Source organism: Triturus cristatus, chromosome 3_2 (genome assembly GCF_964204655.1).
Source record: "Triturus cristatus chromosome 3_2, aTriCri1.1, whole genome shotgun sequence".
Lineage (NCBI taxonomy): Eukaryota > Metazoa > Chordata > Amphibia > Caudata > Salamandridae > Triturus > Triturus cristatus.
The window spans coordinates 619,547,126-619,570,906 of NC_140584.1; the positions used below are offsets into that span (position 1 = coordinate 619,547,126).

Genomic DNA, 23,781 nt, shown 5'->3' on the forward strand with positions numbered 1-23,781 from the left:
GTTCTACTTTAGACCCTAAACCTTCTGGCCAAAATTCAGGCTCAATGACAACTTACCAACTAGAGACAATGAATATGTTGGACTGTAACCCAGAACCATCTGCACATGACATGAGTATGGGGCATTATGGCCAGTGATCATTCCTGTGAGATTTACAGTATTACTTGTCTGTTGATGAGCTAAAACTCCTTTCTTGATAAATGGACACACACAAGGATCCACATTATGTATGTTTAAGACTTTATTACAATCAAAGTCCTATTCTAGTGCAGATAATGTTTATAGATATAACTTAAAAACAAACAATAGAGCAGCAACGTATGCAATGAATAAACAAAATATTAAAATTAAGAATGCAGCACATTGGCAATATTTGATAAGTGAATTTCCTTTTATGAGGGAAATGATGGAATTAGGCACTGTTCCCCAACACCTCTCTTCCAACTCCTAGTAACTGTAGCACCAAAAGTGCCAGCCTGAGTTTCTTAGGGGGCCTCTAACCCACGTACCCCAGCAGAACAACTGTTCTCTGCGAAGATCGCTTTATGGGCCATATGTAGGTAAATTACATTTACCGATTCTTAAATACCGAATTTTACCGATCTCAACAGCGTGCCTCAGTCTACCTCTAACCTTTGAACTTTAAACTTGTACCCACTGCCTGGCAGGCCGTGTATCACACTTGCAAGTTGGATAGTGAATGGAGGGGGAGATACCTGGGCCAGAGATACCGATTTTGGACGGAATCTCCCCGCTTGTTACCAGTCATTATGATTTACGGGCAAGAAATTGGGAAAAACATGAGAGACCTGGACTTGCAGGGTCCAGTTCTGCATGTTTGCCCTATCCTGGGCCTGTTTCTGTGCATATTTTCCTTCTACCTTTTCAGCAGGGGCAAAATGTGATTGAAAACAGATTAGTTTCTACCAGATGTATTCCAAGATCCTATGTTCCCCCTACTTTTCAGCAGGGGCAAAATGTTCATGGAAACGTATTGGGTCTACCAGATGTGTTCCAACACCGGGTAACATTTGTAATTGTGCGTGGTGGCACCCCCGATGGATACTGCTCTGCTCCATTTACAAGGGGTCCCTTAGAATGATTGTGAGATCAGGACTTGATTGATGACCTGATGCTGCTAATCACACTGAATGTGTAGCATAGTGCTGGTTTCTGAAAACGTACTTATTGGAAACCTGTGGGCAATGATCTCAGAGGCCTCCTCTGTAAGAGAATACTGTGCACCGGCGCTCTGAAGCTAAGCACGGACCAGCAGTCTCTTTCTGAGGGTCTCGAGTTGGCCTGAACAGGCGAAGCTGCAGCTTCAAACTCTCAGAGTGACAAAAAGAGGCGTGGCAGTGCCCATCTGCCTAAATGCAAAACTGCCACTGCTTGCTATCGCCCTTCCGTTTGACATTCGTCCTCTCCCTCTACCGTATCTGTTCACCCTGATCAACTTTCTGTCTCATCCATTCCTCACATCTCCCCTGTCTTCTCTCGCTTCCTCATGCTACCTCAAATTCATATCTCTCGACTGCCATTTTCTCCAGGGGTGGGCAAAATTTGTGGAATTCACTTTTGTGTCATTATATAAAATTTCAGAAAAATAACGCGAAAAGTACACTTAATTATGTAAAATGCAAAAACGTGTGTAGTGCTATATTTTAATGCAAAATGCTTCCTGTGTCTATTTTGTATGCATCGACGCATTTGTGCTAAAATAGTACAAAATGTTTGAGTGCTGCAAAAAGCTATGACTCTTGTTCAGGTTGTTCGTTTTGTTCCCATGCGTGCACGCAAAAGTTTTGCCACAAAGCATGTTATTACATAATGTGGCGGCAACAGTGTAATTTTGGGCATTTGAGTGTATCACAAAATTACCGTAATTATGTACGGATATGGCAGTATAGCAGAAACTTTGCCCGGGCCTAATTTTCTCTTCTCTCTCTGCTGCCTCCTTTATCTGGTTGTCTTTTTTCCCTCTTTTTTTTTCTATTTCACCTGTTATGTTATGTGTTTTTTTAAAGAACACTGTCTCCCATGAGGGTTTCCTGGTGCTGAGCAGGTGTGTGTGCCTAGCCCTGCCTAAGGTAAATTAGTTAATTGAAAAGCCAGATCTTTAGCTTCTTATATGGAGTGGGAGGGCATTTTACAATTTAGGCATGATGTAAGAGAACATCCGTCCATCTGATCTGGTTCTGTGGATGCATAGGATGTGTGTGAGTAGGAGTCCTGCAAAGTGGAGCTGTCTGGGTGGTTGGTAGAAGGAGATTCACCTGTTCAGGTAGGTGGGCCCTAAGTTGTGCAGTGCCTTGAATGTGTATGTGAGAAGTTTAAAATGAGCCCGTTTTTATATCGCAAGCCAGTGGAGCTCTCTGGGGTGTGGGGTAATGCGAGGTCTGTGTGGGAGGTTGAGGATACGTCTGGCTGCCTAGTTCTCAAAGCTTTGTAGTCTTCTAGTGAGTTACTTGGTGATCCCGGAATAGAGAGTGTTCCCGTAGTCCAACTTGCTGGTGACTAGGGCATGAGTGACTGTTTTTCCAATGTTGCTTGGGAGCCATTTGAAGATCTTCCTCAACATCTTCAGGGTGTTAAAGCAGGATGCAGTGATGGCGTTGCCTTGTGTGGTCATGTCCAGTTTACTGTTGATGATTATTCTGAGGTTTCTAGCAGGGTGAGGGTCCAAGTTCGTCCAGCCACCAGTTTGAGTCACATGGTGAGATGTTCTTGCCAAAGATCACTACTTTTATCTTGTCAGTGTTGAGCTTGAGACCACTGGCTTTCATCCAGTTAGCGACTTCCGTCATGCAGACAGGGAACTTGTTTCTAGTGTTGGGGGTCTTGTCCTGGAGGGAGTGTCTCCCTATCTCCCTATCTCCCTGTCTTTCTCTCTTTATCACCTGTGTCCAACATCTGTTGTCTGCCTCTCTCTCGAAGCTGTCTCTCTCTTTAATACCTCTTTCACAGACCTGCTTCTCTTTAATACACTCCCTCCTTTTTCCACTGGCTGTCTTTCCCCTTTCGCTTGTTAATCACACACTCCTCTTTGCTGTTTTCCTCACTATAGCTCTCACTGTAGATCCCACTCTAACTCTCTCACACACACACACACACACACGCATGCACACACACACACACACACACACACACACACACTAACACACACACACACACACACACTAACACACACACTAACACACACACACACTCTCTCTCTCTTACTTAGATGTCTCTTTTGAACTTTTTTCACTCACACATCAGTCTGCCTTTGGTGTCCAGTTATTCTCTTTTGCTCTTTTATCTTCTACTGGTCTTCTCTCCCTTTTCTTGCTTCTAGTCTCTCACTTGTCTCCTGTGGCTCAATTGTTTTCCACCCTGCTCCATAATTTCTTTCTTTCTCCTGACTCTCTCTTTTGTTTTACTCTTCAAGCTCTCTCTCTCCCTCTCTCTCCCTCTTACTCTCTCTGTCTTTCTCTCCCTCCAGCTTTCTCTCTCGCTCTTTCTTTCTGTCTCTCGCTCACTTAAATGTCTCTTACATCTGGGTCGATTTACTATGATTTTGCATTGGGGTTGTGTCCTTTTTGTGGTGCCGCCCCAATGCATAATCATTTTTGGCATATACTAACATGGCTTTGGTTGGTTTAGTAAATTCAAAGCATCTGCTGCTTTTCACCGGGTAGGCTTTACATGGGTGAAGCTTGGGCATTGCCATGCCCCCACTCATGCATTTTGACACAAATCCAGATTTATGAAGACTTGTAAACCCGGGTTTGTACCAAAATGGTGTGCCTACCCGACAGGCATAATGGGGATAAATATCTTCAAGAAGAATATGCCTGTTTGGAATGTTTTTGGGCGTGAGAAGGTATGCCTTCGTTCACAAAAACAATCCTGCCCATAACGCAGGCACCCTTGTACTATGGTGCAAGGGTACCTGCGTTGGCGCCAGGCAGCACACAGCAAACCAGTGCAAGGAGAGAACAGAAATGCTTTAACAATTTAGAGAGTAACCCTTTTATAAAGGCACAAGGGATAGGGTTCAGCCAAACCAATACAATCCAAACTTTCGCTATGTGGATGCTTAATTATCAACACAAGAACAGCAGGTATAACTTCGATCTAAAAAATTACCAATAAGGCTCCAACTACAGTATTTAGAATCGCATAAATATTTAATATAACATACATAAAATACTAGTGACTTTTGTCAATATAGTTTATCATCTATTGGACCAGATACATCATCAAAAACATTTGGTCCAAAAATAACAAAGAAAACAACCGTATACAATCAATATACTAAAAAAGTAAACGCAGCATTTTTAGTGTCTCCTTGACCTTTACCCCACCTTCTTCAGGACCAATAATTGAATTAAAACCATTGATATTCTTAAGGGTTTTATATCATATATATTGAAAGTGCCTTGCTTCTATTGCCTTTCACCCATAATAGTACGAACAGTCTGTTTCTTTTCCAATGAGATAAGAAACTGACATTTAAGACTTTGCAGCTCAAATTTCACATGGGTAAGCAATTTATGGCATGGCTAATGTTCCTTTCCTTCCCCGAGCAAGACCGTCGCTATAATAGTGCAGATCTCAGTAGTCAATAAATTGCTCCTTAAAGCAGCATTTTCAAAGTCCTGTCTGTTTGCCGCAGTTCACACAGTTTGTTGTGTCTGCTAGCTTACGAACTGACACAGGTTTTGCAGGCTGCCAATATAGTGCCCCGTGCTTGTTAAAATCAGGGTCCAGCAGGAACATAAAATGTTGTTCCTTTTTTTTTAAAAGAAAAAAAAGGGGCCTAACTGACAGGTAATTGAAAATGGCACTTTAAGGAAACAGGGAGACATTACAGAGATACCGATACAGCAAGGAGTGGGAGAGAAGCACAGGGGGCACATATACTATTAATTCATGCAACACGGCATAGCAATGGAACTTGCTGCACCGTGAGAAAGGAAGAGAGCAGAAATGCCCTATATTTGTAAAGATGTAGAGCATTTCTGTTCTTCAATACAAAGGTTTTTCCCTGGACCTATTGTTAGCATCCAAACAACAAAATGTTTAGTATATTGATTGTATACGGTTGTTTTCTATGTTATTTTTGGACCAAATGTTTTTGATTATGTATTTGGTCCAATGGATGATAAACTATATTAAAAAATGTCACTACTATTTTATGCATGTTATATTAAATATCTATGAGATTCTAAATATTGTGGTTGGAGCATAATTGGTTATTTTTTGACAGCGAAGTTAAATCTGTTGTTCATGTGTTGATAATTAAGCGTCCTCATAGCAAATTTTTGGATACTAACAATAAGTCCAAGCTAAACACTTTTGTATTGGAGAACAGAATGCTCTATATCTTTATAAACATGGGACATTTCTGCTCTCTTCCTTTCACACAGTGCAGTAAGTTCCATTGCTACGCCACGTTGCATGAATTAATAGTATATGTGCCCCCTGTGCTTATGCCCCTCTCCTTGCTGCATCGGTATCTCTGCAATATCTCTCTATTTCTCTTCTTCTGTTTGTTTTTCTTCCCTTCTCTTTCTTTCTTCTCCCTTTCATATGCTTAGGGACAGAGGGAGTTGCAAGGGCACTTTTTTGTTATGCCAACTCTTTTGTAATAATAAATCAAAGCTCTCTGTCTACTGCAGAGGACATCGCACACAGTAGGCTAAAGCCAGACAGTAAGAGGCATTTATTATTTAGCTAGATTGTACAGTCACTGGCTCAGTGTGCGAGGGGCCCCCTCCAGGGCCTAGGTGTACCCCGCACCGTGGGGGCTGCAGGGCCCTGCGTTATGCCCCTGCTCCATCCTACAAGACACATTTAAACAGAATTCTGTGTATATATATCCACTCAGCAATTAACTGGCTCTTTGGTCACCAACCCACACATACATCCACCTGCTCATCAGATGACCATCACACACACGTGCCTTCTCACTGGCATGCTTCCGGCCATACTCTTCAAACCCACATCTTATTAAAGTCGGCACATTCTCTTAACAGAATGACATTCCTAGTCACTCTTCTGACTGCCCACCTCCACAAACTAAATCATACTCTGGGTTGATCGAAAACTTGCGACTCGTTGGAAAGAAACATTGTGCACTATGCAAATGCCATTTATCAACAACAATAACAACGGGGCAGGAAGGCAACAGGAGACATGGGGCCCACGAGTCATGGGAACAGAAGTTATGGAACAAGGGACAGGAAAGCACAGACACATTTAGACATGAAAATACAATGCAAAGGCACAATAAATATAAAGATCCACTGCCACCCTCGTTTTAGGCAACAGATTGCAACGATCCTTAGTTAAATTCCTTGATGAAGAGGTCAATCCTCAGAAGACCTCTTTTGGAGGTACAGTCCTTACGAAAAATATTCTGTGGAACAGCCAAAGAAACCCACAATGCACCATCCAGCATCTACCAAGTCACCACACCCTCAACACAGAAACAATGTATCTTTCCAACACCACCAGCCTTTTTTTTGTGTATCAATAATTTTTTTGACATAAATTAAGCGCCTTCACCTTATCTTGGAAACCAGAGATCTCACCACGAATCGACTCTGCCTTGGTCGTGAGGTCTTTCATTTTCGTGTCCACCGCCTCCAGTCGATGACCCACCGAAGTTACCTCTCTGAGGATCTGATCCATTGTGGTCTCCGAAGGACCTTGCAAAGAGGATGAAGACTTAGGGGGTCATTATGATGGTGGGCGGACTGGAGTCCGCCCGCCATTGTGGTGGGGATCGGGACTACCCGCCATGCATGCGGCGATCCTGCACTACAAATTAGGATGCGACTGCCACCATGGCGGTCACACTTTGTCATTTAACATTGCGGTGGGTGCTGCCGCAATGCTAAAAAAAGCAGGTTGTGCATTTCACTACACTACGTGGCAGGCACCACAGTGCTGTGAAATGTAGGGGGGTACCATAGGTACCCCCCCAGTGAAACAGCACCTCCCCCCAACAAAAGGGGGACCTACAACGGGCCCTCGAAACCAATCCCCGCCAGCCTGTGAATGGCAGTTCCACTGCCATACACCGACTGGCGGGGATGCAGCATTTTGATTTGCTAGTCACCACCACCATTTTACCTATGGTTACTGCTTTGCCAGGCAATCGGATCAATTGCCTGTGGCAGGTCTGTGGTGGGCAGGCTTTGCGACCGCCACGGTCGTGGTCGGATTCCCCCCGCCATCCTAACTTGGCAGGGGCAATATCACGGTCCGATGGCGGAAGGCCTGCCACCGCACGGTATGTTGGTACACCTAGATTATGATTGTTGAAATTATAAGCTTGCTATTATTTTTCTTACACAAAATTCTAATGTCTCTATGTATAGCAAGTATATTTGTTTAGTAGGGGTCCCCTTTCTTCCCAAAAGGTAGTGGGCCTTCCGCCATCATAATGACCCCCTTAGTTTTGGGGACCACCTCTCTGATGAGCAGCTGCCTCACTGATTTCCCGTATGCCATTCTGGCAGCCCCGGACCGTATGACTCACGGGCGGGGCGTCACGTGGGGGGGAGGTTTAATCTAAAAAAAATAAAAGTGAACTTACCTTCGTGGCCCGGTCCCGCGTCTTTGGTCTGCGTTGTCCTCTCTGCAACAGGAAGCAGCTGCAGGCAGCTTCCCTCCCCTCCCCAAAGCCAATCACAACGCTGCAATGGCAGCATTGTGATTGGCTGGGACGCCGACCACACAGGCATCTATGGGGAGGCCATTTTCTCCATGTAGGCTGCATGCAGCCTACATGGAGAAAAGGGAGAGTGAGTATGACTGGTTTGGTCGGCCCTGGAGCCCACCAAACAGTCAGCGCCCTGCGAGTGGGCAAGCCACTCCTCCCCTGCCCTACAGCAGGACTGCCCACCCGCCCACCCCCAACCAAACCCTACTGCTTTCTCGCAGTATGAGAAGCAGAGACATAAAATGGTATTTATAATACCATTTTATGTCTCTGCTTTTCACACTGCGAGAAAGCAGCTAGGGTGACGCTCCTCCGCCCACATGGAGGAGCCGCCCCTGCATTCTGGGCCGGCAACAGTCATTATCCAGGGAGAAAGCAATGCTGGTTCAGCCTGTGACCTCAAGTGCAGACAATCTGTATCTCCTCCTTGTCACTGGGGAACATCAGGATTATCAATTTACTGCAGATCTCTTTGGCGGTGCCCACCCGTGCCCCCGGGGATGCAGATCAGTGGTAGACAAAGGGTCCAGGATATTATCAGCAGTACCTTGGCACTCTGAAAAGAAGTAAGGGATCCATGCCCACCTCCAGGGAGGTATCCAATGTCATGAACAAGAGGCAGACTCCAGTTGCAGAGACCCAATTCCAATGCTCCCCTTACATTTCAGGAAAGGTCAACCACCAACCATAAGGCAATTACAGGCTTCTGTGCCAAAGGCACCAAAAACCACACATGACCATAGACTCGGTCACAAAAATAAGACCGACCTCAAAAAGAGGACCGATGTCAAAAGCAAACCCATTGTTCCTGGTAAGTAACATATTTCTTCCTTATTCTAGGAAGTTTGTCAGGCAAACAATGATACATTGTCCATTGCATGTTGCCACAACAGCTGTATCCAATTTCGGCATTTACTATGCCATTGCTGCAGCTCATGCACCCCTCTTATGCTGTCAGTTTTATTTAGGGTCCAGTTGCAATTTATCATGTGTTAGTAGTTACATTCGATCAGTTGCAGTCTGATATTCTTACAGACCAGTTTTGCATACAAACATATCATGCCCCATCCTTTTTTAATAATGTCAATACAGACATTGTTTTGTGTTTACTCCAAAGTCTGCCAAACTTGAGCACTTAAGCACATGGTTGTATAAGACAGAGACATGTTCCTTGCTGTTGCTAAGATATGTCAAAGCTCCAAGGATAGTGGTTTCCATCGGTTTTACGAGTGTTGGGCCCACAATGTCCCTCACTGCCTTCTCTCAGCAATATTTCCAAAATTGACAAGCAAGTGTATCTAATTCCTCCCATGTCAAGAAGAAGGTTTAAAAACTTTGATCTTCAAATAAATGTCAAATTTGTCACAATCTTGATGTCTCCATATCCTTAAATTGATTTTCCTGGCAGTGTTACGTTATAGCAAACTGGCTGTGTACCCCATTGTATTAGGTGTGCGTGGGTAAGTTGTATAGTTTTTTTTAAATATCTTTTTTATTGGCATTTATATATATTTCAATATTAAAGTCAAGTTATTTACACATCCACCCCAGCTGTACATAGTTCTGATAACACAATTTTACCACTTATCGATAAGCACAGTTATGGTAAGGAAGAAATTAACAGCCATATAATACCAAAAGAAAACAGAAAAAAAGGTGGCAACACAAGAGCAAAAGCATTCACTCCGCGTCACCATAAAACTACAAGTTGCAACAAACTACCAGTGGTCTTTCCGCATCACCATAAAATCCACAGCAAGCTACAACTTACAACAATCTACCAGTGGTCTTTAGTCCAAGCAACTGCTTATATTTTATGGGCCAATGCTGCCTATAGGATCGAGGGGAGGGGGGGGGGGGCCCGTGTAAGGGGGGGTGGGGAGCCCACGTCCAAACCCATTTTGATGTTTCACCTGGGTGCCCATCCACACCTCCTCCACCCCATATGAGTCCCAATCTACATGGTCAATCTTCACCCATCACTCAGTGGAAAAGGTGCAGGTGTGTGCGGTCCCTCCAAGTCGTCAGAGTCCGTCGAGTGTGTATCCGAGGACCGTGCAGGAAAATGTCGTGTCTCCCATGCCTTCACTATATCAGCCCAGGATTCCGCTAGTGATCTACGGCGTTTCGTGATTCTATCTTCTTTAATCAAAGCCCTCTCCTCAGCTCGCGCCCAACAAGCTACATCGTCTTCCCATTTGATCACTAAGGGAGCCTGCTTTGCTTTCCACTTAAGAGCTATTCTCCTAGCCAGGAGCAATGCCAAATCCACGAATATGAGCCCCAGTCGTTTGGATTTGGGTCTCGGGAATAAACCTAGGAGACAAGTCTCCGGGGTGCATGCCACGTTCTGGGACAGTACCCCATTGATCATGTCTACCACCTTGGTCCAATAAGCTGTAAGTCCCAGGCAGGACCAGACCATATGGTCAAAGTCCGCACCCCTCTGTGAATATCTGGCATAGGCCTGTTCAACCCCCCCCCCCATATACAACGTTCAGCCGGGGTGAGATAAGTTCTGTGGAGTACATTACATTGTAGGAATTTAAAAACTGCGTTTCTAGACACCTTTTTTGGGCCCCTCAGAACCTTCTCCCATTCTTTCTCCGTCAATTGCCTTTCAGCGTGCCCTCCCACCTCTCCCGCAGGTGAGGCAATGGATGGGCTGTCATCTCCATTATCGCCTGAGAGAGCCACTTTACTAAGTGTCCGGCCGAGCCCAGTGTCGCCATTGCCTGTAGGGGTGCATGAGTATCCGAATCCACCACTCCCTTCCCCTAAGTGTCTATGAGTGCTTCCTGTATCTTATGATAATTCAAAAATTGTCCCGGTGCCAGCTCATGATATTCCAGGAATTAATCGAGTGGCAGCAGTTCCCCCTCTCTATAACAGTCTCCAACCGTTTGCACTACTGCGTCTTCCCAGCCTGTTAGCTGTCGCCACATGAGGGGAGGGCCCCTTCCTGCCTGTGGGAGTCCTACCAGGGGAGTTCTAAGTGAGTACAGCGATGCCTCTTTGGAGGGTGCCGCACATCTTTCCCAACATGACACTGCTACAGAAAGTAGCACACCCATATGTTTGATCTTCTGGCGACGATCAAACATCGTAGGAAGCAATACCGGTGGCGGTGAACCAGAAGGTAAAGATAAGGTATCCAGTCCCCTCCCATCGAGCCACCGAGCGAGCCATTGCAGTTGGGCTGCCAAGTAATAAGCCTCAAAATCTGGGGCTCCTAATCCACCACACGCCAGCGGGAGCCTCAAGGTCTGTAAAGACACTCTGTTTCGGCCACCATCCCACACCAAGTCCCTCAATTTCGCGTCCAATGTCTTAAACCAGCTCTTAGGTATTATCACTGGTAAGTTGACGAAATAATAGAGAAGATGGGGTAATACCACAATCTTGGATAGTGTCACGCTAGCCATTACTGGTAATTTGAGTGTGCGCCAAAATGCCACCTTTGACCAAAGCCCCCTTCATGAGCCTCCAAGGTTCCCCTCCAACAAATCCTCCTGAGTGTGATAAGTCCAAATTCCCAGGTACTTAAAGGAGACCTGTGCCCATCCCAGGTCCAGCGGGAGGATCCGAGGTCTCAGTAGGGTAGGGTGTAGCGGGAACACATGGGTCTTCCACCTATTAAGTCGCAACCCCGAGAGTTCAGCAAATTCTTCCAATAAGCGTAGCACCACCGGGATCCCTCTAGGCCCATCCCGTAGATATATTAGTACATGGTCGGCGTATAATGATATTATATGATGGGCCCCCTCGAGTGCCACCCCCAACCTCTCACTTTCTTGTCTGATGCGTGCAGCCAGCGGCTCCATCGCAAGAGCAAAAAGCAGTGGCGATAGGGGACAACACTGTCAAGTCCCTCTATAAATGATATAAGGTGTAGACACTGTATTTCCTGTTCGCACCCTTGCTCTAGGATCTTCATATAGGAGGCGGACCCAGCTTAACCACCCCTCCCCCATCTGCATCCTCTCCATCGTCGCCAGTAAAAAGTCCCAGCGCAAGGAGTTGAAAGCCTTTTCCAGGTCTATCAACATCACAACAGCATCAGGGTAACTACCCAAATTCCTGTGGAACAGAACATTATATAGTCTCCTCAGATTATTAGACGTGGAGCGCGAGGGGATAAAACCATTTTGGTCAGCATGGACCAATCTCTGCATGTGCGGTAAAAGCCTAGTTGCTAATGTTTTACTTAAGATTTTGAAATCCATGTTCAGCATGCACAGGGGTCTAAAATCTGTCACTGTTGGATGTTCATTCATGGTTTTTGGTAAGGGGATCACCAACGCTTCCCTAATGGAGGGCGGTAGCCGTTTTTCTCCAAACGTATATGTATACAGTCGTACCAATCGTGGGGCTAATATATCCACAAATGCAATGTAAAACTCGGCCGGTAGGCCATTAGGACCAGGCGTTTTCCGCCGTGCCATATCTTTGATTGCCTTCCTGATTTCTCCCAGTTTGACCAGCGACACTAGTGAGTTACGAATGTCTCGCTCTAATCCCGGCAACCCCAATTCATCAAGATACGCTAATATTACGTCTCTTTGTATGACTCCCAGCTGCTCATAAAGCTTCTCGTAGTATTCTCGAAACGCCCCGTTAATAGCCCCCGGAGAACAGAGTATTTGCCCTGTTACCTTGGTGACACTGGGAATCGGCGCACCCCTACTTTCTGGTCTAATCAACCATGCCAACAGCCTACCGGCCCTACCCCCTTCCTCGTGCTGCCTTGCCTGATAGTATTTGAGGTCCAGTACCCGTAGCCTGTCCCAGGTAGAATTATAGAGACTTCATACCTATGCCAATTTATCCTGCACTGTAACTCCTCTAGCCATTTCCCTGTCCAAGTCCTGAATTTGAGTTTCTAATGCCCCTAATTCCTTTGTAACCTCTCATCGGAGTCCCACCACCTGCCCCACACATTGTCCCCTGGTTACCACCTTAAATGCATCGCATTCCACTAATGGGGACCTGGCGGTACCCTGATTCTCCGCAAAATAAGTTCTCAGGGCCGCAGTAAGAATCTGCCAAAAACCATAAATCTTCTATCGGGGGGGGGGGAGGGGTCCAACCTCCACAACAGAATTGGGGCCCTCTCGGGAGTAGGGGCAAATCTCATAAGCAGTGGACTGTGATCAGATTTGACAACATTGGAGCTAATGGAGCTGAGCAGAAAAACATGTCTAGCCGTGCATGCAAGTCATAGAGGTGAGAGTAGTATGAATATGCTCTCTGGTGTGCATTATGTAATCTCCACATGTCCAACAGGTCCCATCCCGCGACCCATCTCCTAAGTCCCTTAGCCGTGGTGGCAGCGAGCGTACCCCACAAATGGGGGGTGGTAGATCTGTCCCAGTCAATATCGCACACACAATTAAAATCCCCTCCCAGTATCAGGCTTTCGTGTGGCACTCCCGCCAGCGTTCGTGAGTAACGTTCTAGGAAGGGAATCTGTTCCCGGTTCAGTGCATACACACTACCTATCGTAATTTCCCTGCCTTTCAGCTTGCCAGTAATCACAACAAACCTTCTGTCTGCATCTATTACTTTCTGGGAGAGCTGAAAGGGGACCCCCGGCCGAATCCACACTAACGCTCCTCTCGCAAAGGCAGAGAAAGTAGTTGCATACAGCTGCCCTCTCCATCTACGTTTCAATCGAACCACCTTCGATTCTGTGAGGTGGGTCTCTTGTAGCATCGCCACATGCACGCCTCTAGGTCTGACGTAGTTCAATATACTGTAACGTTTTGAAGGCGAGCCCATACCCCTGACGTTCCATGTGAGAAGCTTGAACCCCTCAGCCTGGTCTATCTGACGTGCCATCTATCCTTACATTACCCCTCTCTGGTACCCCTCTTACCCCATTAGCCCGAAAAATTGTCGTATACATCCTGGTATGTAACAACAAACAAAACCCTGCAACTCCCTTACCCAAGAGCGGACTGACAACGGTCAGCTGGCCATACTTGCAAAAATACCGCATATCACTATACTACAACTAGTCGGTAAGGTTCCAACCTACCTGCACAAGGACTTACAGGGGAGTGCAACCACTGTCACCAATGTCGAACCAAAGTTTGTAAATCAATACATGACATCATAGCCTTAATTGGCCATTCCAGCCCTCTCGAGCACATATCCGGAGCTGGAGATGTGCCCATCTGATGCTTGGACTGTCTCCCAGGACTCCTTTGAACATGCTCAAATCTGAGAAAGGCTATATATGACCCCTTTGAGACCAATACTCAGTGAGGCCTCTAACACAGGTGGGCTTATAACCCCCATGTCTGTTCTGGGATCAGAGATTCCATGTTGTTCCCTGGACAGCACTGTAGACAGCGGGAATCTTTGAAGACATTTCTCCTTCACCTCTTAGGTGGGACTAACTGTGCTCTGCGTCCTCAGCAGAAGTTTGCTGGAGTCTTGGTTGTGGTGCAGTGAGCTACCCAAAGCCCTTCCATCTCCTAGTGGCACTCCCCAAAACGGGAATCACTTGTAGCACCCTTTGAAGCTGTCGACATTGCCCCCAGCATGGCAGGAGTGGGCATAACCAGGTGCCAGCTGCTCGGCCACCCTGGCCTCTTTGTGGTCTTCCAGAGGTCTGGAAATGTCTGCAGATGGACAGAAAGCCGGACAGAAAGTGAAACTTGTCACTAAAGGTATTGGTGAAAAGGATGGGACAAGCATAGTGGTGTTGCCTGCCATGCCCACTCTTGGGGATAATGCTCCCAGAAGAGAGCTTAGCTATCTCGGAAGGGGACAGGGGTAAGTACTTACATCTTAGGTGTCAGCGTATTTCTAGTAAAAAGAAGAAAAAAATGTCTGAATTGGCACTGCCCTTTTAAAGTCATTCTTAACCAGGATGCAGCCTGTGTTTTCCTATAGGTGCAAGTCTGAGAGAAAGAGTATAATGGCTCTTTCAATATCTTTTTATTTGTATGGTGGACACCGTCTTATTTTATTTAGTCCATAAAAGTAACAGTAGCGCTTTTTTACACCGGTTAAAGCTCAGTTTCCCATAGGGTCGCCAATAGAAGATTAAGAAAATTCTCTCAAGCCCCCCTCCCGCCAACTTCCCCCACACCCAATTCTTATGCCTCCCAAAGTACGACCTGTCCCTTGCTAGGCGACACGAGGGTTTAAAAACAGTATCTTTTCTTACTCTGATGGGATGAAATGACCTGATCGTAAAGGCGGTGAGTGAGTAACATATTTTCATCGGGAAACTGGGCCGGGACTCATCTCCCAATCGATTGTCCTAGAAACTCAGGTAGGAGGCGAGAGGCTAGGCTTCCGTTTCCTCTATACGAATTGCATCTAAGGCCACAGCTCCTCAAGATATTTACCCTGATTACTGTTGATCTCATGATGTCACTGCATGCACTCTCTGGTGGCCATTCCTTTTGTGATGATGTCTCTCTCATGCTTCTCCGTGCAGTCCTTGTCACCTGGGGCCTATGGTGACCTCCATTGACTGGTAGAGCAGCAAGATGAGGCGGCTTCCCCTGAGTACCATCGACCCCCACGTGTGGACCAGTAAAGGGGGCAGCGCCGACTCCCTCAAATTCTACTCCACTAGCTACGCAACATCGTATGGTAAGAACACGGCCTGTGTCTCAGCCTTGTGTACCAATGTCGTGTTCTGTCGTGGTCTGAGAGATGCTGTGTACAATCCTGGATTAATAGCATCAGCTGTGTCATTACTAAAGGCCCTGCAAATCTGAATGTATGTAACTGGCAACAGAAGTGCCACCGCCATCTTTGACTAAAAAGCCTTATGACCCTGTTGAGAGCTGTGCATGTGCATGCACACACACATGCAAAACACACTCATGCACAATTCTATATAGAGCTTGTGTGTTTTTCCACTTAATTTTGATATGATAACTCATCTAGTATACTGTCATCTGCTACCCTTCTGTTCTGCGGTGCCCATCTCTGCAGATGGCATTGTGATCTGGAACTGCAGAACATGGGAAATAAGGCTCTCATTTTTTAATGTATTTATGTTGACATCTCATATGGAGTATCAAAAGAGCGGCATCTCCACATTTTCACAAAACAAGATGCACACACGGAGTAACCCATGGATGCTAAAATATCATTTTTTTTATGAGGTTCCGTAAAGCTCTTCTTAGTGGCCCGGAAGGCCAGGCTTATGTTGAGCGCTTTCCTACAACTGAAGAGGGTAGGCATAATACAAATCTCCAACGGCAGTTCATTCTAGAGATGTGACTGTAAGTCTCCAGTCTTCATTCAACTTGAAATGTGATTTGGGGATTTTTGATAATATACCCAAATTGCTTGACCGCAAACACTGTCAAGGGGCATATGGACAAATCTTATCCATCTATTATTATGGAGTTTCTTCGTGATGTGTTTGAAAATCAAGCATAGTGCCTTATTTAGGGTTTGGCAGATGGGATACACTGTCAAAACGTGACAGAGACCCTGTCCACCGTATTACAAGTGCATTATAGCTCATTGCACTTATAGTCGGGTGTTAGAACTGGGGGTCTCTAGTTGGCTGAGGCAGTTACCTTATTCCAAATAGCGACCCTTGCTTCTATTTAGGGAAAGGAGGGACACCCTCTTTGATAACCCCTGCTCACCCCCTGGTAACTTGGCACGAGCAGCCAGACTTAACTTCAAGGCAATGTGTAAAGTATTTGCAACCACACTCCCAGTGACACAGTGATAACACCACAAATGGAAACCACACTGATGTATGAAAATAGCGGTATCTTTATCAAGAAGAAAAATACGGTAAGACCAAACAATAAAAATCCAACATATGTGTAATCGTAATATTTCACTGTGCCGGTTATTAGGCCAACAAACGCTTGTAGGTTCTTGCGTTATTAATGAGCAGTTCACGATGTTCAAATTCGGTCCTAATGCAATGCTATGCAGTTCGTAATGCAGTTCGTATTGTCAGACTAATGAAGTTCGTAATACAAGAATAATGCAATCCTCAATGCAAGTAATCAGGCAGTTCGTAATGCAAGAATAATGCAATCCCCAATGCAAGTAATTAGGCAGTTCGTAATGCAAGAATAATGCACTCCTCAATGCACGTAATCAGGCAGTTCGTAATGCAAGCATAATGCACTCCTTAATGCAAGTAATAAGGCAGTTTGTAAAGCGAGAATAATGCAATCCTCAATGCACGTAATCAGGCAGTTTGTGATGCATGTATAAAGCACTCCTTAATGCAAGTAATAAGGCAGTTCTTAATGCGAGAATAATTCAATCCTCAATGCAAGTAATAAGGCAGTTCGTAATGCAGGAATAATACAATGCCAATCAATGCGATTAGCACGGGCACCACTAGGCCCAAACCACAGCCAACCGTCCTGAACTTCCGAGGGCGATCCCTATACTGCCGGGCAGGTTCCGGCCGCTCGAGGACTCAGCGCGTCTAGCGCGATGTAGCGGGAGAGAGACAGGAGCGCTCCTGTACTCCTCCGGCACGCCCTCCCAGGCCACACACGCTTGCGGCTCCTGACCGGAGTCCAAGCCTTACCTGGGGGATGCGCTGCCTCGCTCTCTCTCTCTCTCCCCGCTCGTCGGATGTCCTGCTGGGGGTTCCCGATGACGACGCAGCTCTGAGGGCAGAACCATGGAATGTTCAGACCAATCACAATGCTGCATTGAGGCTTTTGACATTGTAGGTAGAGAGAGGATAGATATGGTAGAAGCTGCAGTAATAGAATATCCCAAATGGGATGATTTAAATCTTGCAAATGTTGCATTGAGGTAACAGGGACTGCATTGATAATAATGTGTAAGGTCGTATTTCTAGTCAGCTAGCCCTATCAAATGCACATAAACAAGGGTGTTTTATTAGCTGTGCTGCAGTTTGGGCTTTACCGAGCCGACCGTTATAATGACCTGCGATCAATGCATTCTGTATCACAAAAATAAATGGATTCCATGTACCCTGCTTACTCAATGGGGATAACTTAATTTTGTTTAATTTGACTCTCTTTGGGTTACAACTGAAACTGAAACTGAATGCCCCAAGTGTATATTGTGCCCAAAACCATTTTATCATTAATCTAGAGAAAACAAAGATATTATTCTATGAGAACCAGAATTTAAAGAAAGCTGCATGGTTCAATTTGGGAACGTGTTTTGTTGTACAAATATTTAGGTTTAATTTTTGTGTTTCATTATGTTGGAAACAACATTTTCTATCTCTTAAGATGTAGGCTTTGTCTTCAGTTGTGGAGCTTATTAGGTTTGACCACATGTATGATGGTAACTTTACGACTCTTCTTTTTATAGCTTTAACGCTTTTATTGCTCCTTCAGGATCTATGATCCAAGGTAGAAAATTGAATAACACTTCCTGGGCACTAACTGCAGGTATACAAACCTTGAACTTTTTTTCTTGATTAGAGCTGGCCCCTCAGTTGAAGAATCTCTTCTCTATTGGTGTCATCTTAAGAATAGCAAGTTATGCCAGGTGTGTGCTGTTATTGAAAGGTTTCATCTTATAAAACATCATCACAATAAACATGGATCCATGACTGGGTGGTCTCCCTTAGCCAGTCACACTGTTATTTAAACATGTTCTAAAACATGTGCCTCGAAAATAATTTTGATTTATTAAGCAAACTCTTGTTCTCTTTATCCTTGGAATCGACGGGGGTAGGGGTCTTCTGTGACCTTTCCATATCTAGATAAATTACAATATAGAAAAATAAGAAAGGGGTTATCACTTAGGATTGGTGTTTGGTTTCAGAGCCTCAGGATAAGAGTTAGAAACGTAATTGATTCAAATACTGCAAATTGGTTCTGCGATATGGACATGAAATATGACCCAGTTCATCAACCGATTGACTTTTTATTGTTTCTGAAGAAAGGAATCAGGTATTCATGTGCCCTCTCTGAAAAGTATGGTGTTGATACTCTTTTGTGGCTCAAATTTATCAGTAGGAATGTGATTTGTGGATGTTGCAGTTGGAGTGAAAAAGCTTCAATGTTCTATAGCATTTATCTTTTAAATAATTGTGAATTTTACTTCTTTTACTTAACTTGGCGTTCATGCTGTAATTTATGTTTGATATATTTGATAGACAAAGATATCTGATAAACACGCTTTTTAAAATAAATATATAAATAAATACATTTCTACGAGTTAAGACTTCCATCAAATAGTGTGGTTTGTTAAGAAAGATACATTCTCTGCCAAAGAACATAGTAGGGGTCAAACACAAAATAGGGCCATTTCAGAACATTCTGGGGCTGTAATAGAGAAACCTTTTCTTTGCTCCTTTCAGTTTGAGCCCTCCAAGGGTAATTGGATGTGCTACAACTTCATGTTTCTCATTCGCTGATGGTAACTTCTGTTTTTGCCTCCATGAAGCAAGCTGATCTCTGTGGCGTGTAAGTGAAATTGCCAAAATTAGGTTTTTAGCAGATTCTTAATAGCTTCCATTCAGACACTAACCCTTGTGAGACAGATGGATGCCTGAGGAGCCACACACTGCACTGGCAGAGACGATGACACAAGGTCCTTCAGCCTCACCCTCTGGCTTGCCTTCCTATAAACCTTTATACAGTAAAGCACACCAATGTGGATTCCGCCACCTAAACATGTCAATGTCAGATGATCCGGCAAAATGGAGCAGCAACCTAGTTAACTCCTTCCCTAATGGCCATCAAGACAAGACGAGATACAACTCCCTTATCTGCCGTAGGGAGCATGTAACCGAAGTTGTGTGTGTGCAGTGTCGTGTGTGAAATCCTGATTGATTAGAGCTGAGCAGCCCCATTTCATCAAGAAACACCTGAAGGTTGCGCACCAGAACTCTGGCCTAAAATGTGGAGCCATAGCTCGGCCAGTAACTAGTTTGTAATTGACCAAGAGGTTAGGATCCATAAGCCTTAGTTTTAAGAGAATTTTTCTGAACTTAAACACCTACCCAGACATCAAAGAGAGATTTAACTTATTGGTCACTCCAGTAACTATAGTATCGGCAGATTCCTTAGGGACAAGCAATGGTACCAGATATATGCAGCGCAGAGTAGATGTAGTCGCTTTACTAGCCGAGCAACTTCAGAGAAACTGATTTAGCACCTTCTCCGCAGGAAGACGACAAGTAGTTTTCACTGGAAAACTCACAAAAAAGTTGCCCCATGGAGATATCCCGTTGTTCATCGACACTCTAACATGTGGATGGTGCTCGCTGCAGCCCCCTTCCAGCACAGGGCCGATTCTTTATAAACAAACACCACCCAAATATATGGCAACACCAGAGGGACCGGGGTTCGTGCATTCTATGGTGTAACTGCCCCTACCACAGGTTAAAAGCACAGGCTTTTTTCTACCCTATTTGTAGGCCTTGTTTCCCACTATAGTGTAGTCTGTCTGCGCCCTGCACCATTCATTGATAGCCAGTAATGTTCCATATTTGTCTCTTTCCACTTAGGAAATGAGGGGTTTTCTCCTCGGCGCGGCCAACACTCGGGCGCTGGGTACAATTCCAACCTGCGCTCGACGGTGCGCTACAGCCCCAGCCTGGACAGAGTGGACAATCCTGCTCTCTGGTAAGTACAGATAACGTTGAACCCCGCTCTGGATTACGCATGCGCCGTCTATACAACGCTGCCTTGGAGTAAGTACACACTGCCCACCAAGGAAGAAGCCAGGAAATTAAAATACCCCTCACTTTTAACCAAATCTCTAACGACGCCAAATGAGAGAAACAGTCAACCCAACAGTTTCAAGATTACTTCTCTTCACCTGTGCATCCTTCAATCAATCCGTTCACCCTCCCACCCTTCTATCCATCTATTCTTCGATCCTTTACCCCACACTTTCATTATTCCAATAGTCCATTGACATTCCTTCCATCCATCAATCCATTTATTCATCCATCCGTCCTTTCACCCATCCCTCCTTTCAACCATCTATACATCCATCCACCCTTTCATCATTCCATCCATTCAATGATTATTCCCTTCACACATCGTTTATCCATCCTTTTACTCTGCCATCCATTTATGCTAACAGCCTTTTGTCCAACTTTCTACCAACCCACTCACCCGTTCATACTTTTACCCTCACTTCCAACATTTTGTTAATTGATACTTTCACCCCTTTATCCAGGCTTTCATCCTTCCAGCAGTCCATCCTCGATCCAAGCTTTCATCCTTCCAACCGCTCATCCTTGCACCCTTTCCTTGTTGTTTTCAGCCGTCCTTCCTTTCACTTCTCCTTTCACCTTTTCTTTCTTCTTTCCTCCCTTTTACCTTTCTTTTCACCTTCATGACTTCCTCCTTTCTACTTCTTAACCCCCAACAATTTTTCTTTTCTCAAACTTTTTTTTTAATCTTAACTCAAACCCTTTCCTCGCGTTCCCCCACTCACTATGTTTTCTGGTCATTGTTGTGATTTGCTTAATTTCTTGTTCTCTCGCTTTCCCCTAGCATGGCTCCCTTAGCAGTTCTTAACCTCAGCCCTGCCCTGCTCTTCCCATAGCTCGTTGTATGGGCCTTTGTCTGCAGGCCTGCAGCCATAAGAGGCCAAATATAAAACGAGTTAATATTTAGTGGGACGCAGATTACAAAGGCAAATGAGGTGCAATGGCTACCCCCGTTAAAGCTGCTGAAGCGGGGGGCTCCCTACGTCGCTTAGGTTCTCCTTTGTGGTAAGAACACTCTTGCTATTACATCCACATACTCATGCCTGCCCCATCCCCCTTTCTTTACATTTAGCGCCCCTAGAACATAACTACTGGAGTGGTGCATATCAAGCAATTGGTGATTGGGCAGCAGTTAGTTGAATGCATAACATTTCCTTGGTTGCCACATGGCTTTTCAAGGCTTAGGTCACCGATAGCAGCGGCATTCAGCAAGTAAATATCCACAATAGCTAGGCATCCTTAGAGTAGTTCAGGCATTGGTCAGTGAGTTGAAGAGCCTGAGCCTGAGGTGATTGTGCTATCTACCCCTGTGCGAGGCCCTGCGGTGCCTTCTTCGCCTAACGGCACACCTGGTACTAAGATGTATAACGCTGCCCACCACTGACCACGGTCTTGATGTGCATTTGCGTCCAAACACTAAACCCAGATGAAAGTGCCAGAAATGCCCAGTACAGGGTTAGGTCTTCAGATGGTGCCTTTTAAGAATCACCTCTGGAACTACCACCCAAGCTTTACACCACTCCATGTCCATGGTGGGGCAGGTGGTCCTTCAGTACAGTGCTTGCATACAGCTCCTGGATGTGCAGCCCGATGAGAACCAGTTAGGCGGACTAGCATAAAGTGAAGCATGATATACGCAGTGCTGTGACTTGAGTGCCATCATCTGAAGAACGGCACTCCAAGCCACGCATGCTTCTTCCCCTGCAGGGGAAGCTCAAGCTCCTTTTCTGGAAGCCGACCAACTTGTTCAGCAGGTCCTAAACTAGTCATCCTCCCCACGAAGTAGTCATTGGATTGGTTCACCTTTTGCCGAGCTTACCTCCATAAACAGCTGTGAGCCAGCATCAGTAATCATCCCCAGAGACAAGATGGCTTACCTTTATACAGTCCGTTCATGAGAGGGACAGGTTTGCCCCTAAAATGAAGGATGCTCCTGAGGGGGTGGACTCACCTCTCACTTCTCAGTACCTGCGTGACCAGGTAGGCTCTGTAGACACGGCATTCTCGATCGCCTCAAAGATATCAGGGTGTCAGTGTTACTGCTGGCCCTTTAAGGTCACAATCTGGTGAGCCATTGGCAATTGTGTCACAACGTCCCTTCAATGCCCAGCCCACAGGATATAAGGAGCCCATGTGAATTTCCATCTCCTTCACAACTCAAGTAAGGACCGTAATAATGGCCTAGTTTACTGCAAAAATGTTGCCACTGGTTTACTTCCATTCGGGTGTTTCTACCTTGAGAAGGGCTGACAGAAGAACACTTGCCTTTGGTTCATTATGTTCTCCTTATGCAGTCAGGACCTTTGGCAGCCTGTTGGTAAAACCTCCATCCATCAGACCCTGTCTTGTCCTAAACAAAGCTACAGCAGACTCAGAAGAGGAAGAGATGACTCGTGCCATTCTGGGAGGTCTCAGTGGCCTACTGGGGTCTGATTGCATTAGTGTCCTCTGGGATGCAAGAGGGGGTCGAGCCCCCTACGTTTCCCAATAGGTACATCCTGAGGTCCCCTTTACCTGCTCAGCCGGATATCCTGAAGCTGATCAGACATTCCAGAAGCCCAACTCTTTTATTTTCAAGTTGTTTTTATTATCAACGGTTCCATAAAATTTGAAAGAAATAGAGGGGGTGGCCCTGCCTAGAACCTCTATAAATAAGAAACGCCCTACTTTGAGTTATATTTATAAATATGGTAGTTCTTGATTCAAAATGTAAAGCCTGCAATAAATATAAAAAAATATTAAAGGGAAGTTAAACAGCAGTGTAGAAAAAAGAAAATTCCAATTTACTAGGTCAAAGTCCTTCTCTGCATCAGCCAAGATAGCAACCAGTAGGCGCATCAGTGTAGTTGTTACATTTATATTAGCCTAGAAATCTATGATGTTCTTAACTATACTTGGCCCCTTTATAAAACCCTGTTCTTTGTGGAGTAGGGTAGGAGATCAGCCTGCATTCTTTGAATCAATACTTTGTTGTAAATCTAGCTTTTGGTATTTAACAATTAAATTGACCCATAAAATGAGCAAAGGGTTGGGTCTTTCCCAAAGTTTCTGAAATAATGCCAAGATGTATGAGTCTGACCTGCATGACTGACTCTATGAAGACAGCCCACTAGAGTATTCATATCATACCTCTTTATATTGTCCATATTTTAAGAGGAGTTCTATCAGGGCCAGCTGATTTCTTTTTTTTTGGTTTTCAATCACTACTCTAATCTCCTGAATCATAATCACCCTTTCAAGCTGAGCTAGCAACTTCTTTAAGGGATAATTCAACAGCACAGAATGTATCTTGTGTCTATGGACTGAAATTTACAGGCTGAGAGTGCAAGGATTCAAAAAAGGAGAGACATTTTTTTGTATCTCTGCATCAGCCCTGAAATCTATCTTTTCC

General features: G+C 45.1%; 1 protein-coding gene across 1 annotated transcript in view; it reads left to right on the forward strand.

Moving 5' to 3' along the window:
* Window positions 1–23,781, forward strand: part of SAXO4 (stabilizer of axonemal microtubules 4) — a 149,195-nt gene that overhangs the window by 30,553 nt on the left and 94,861 nt on the right. The window contains exons 2-3 of the mRNA XM_085646850.1: window positions 15,174–15,331; window positions 20,175–20,292. Of these exons, the coding sequence (XP_085502976.1) occupies window positions 15,226–15,331; window positions 20,175–20,292 (224 nt within the window). The 5' untranslated portion in view covers window positions 15,174–15,225. The remainder of the gene's footprint in view (window positions 1–15,173; window positions 15,332–20,174; window positions 20,293–23,781) is intronic.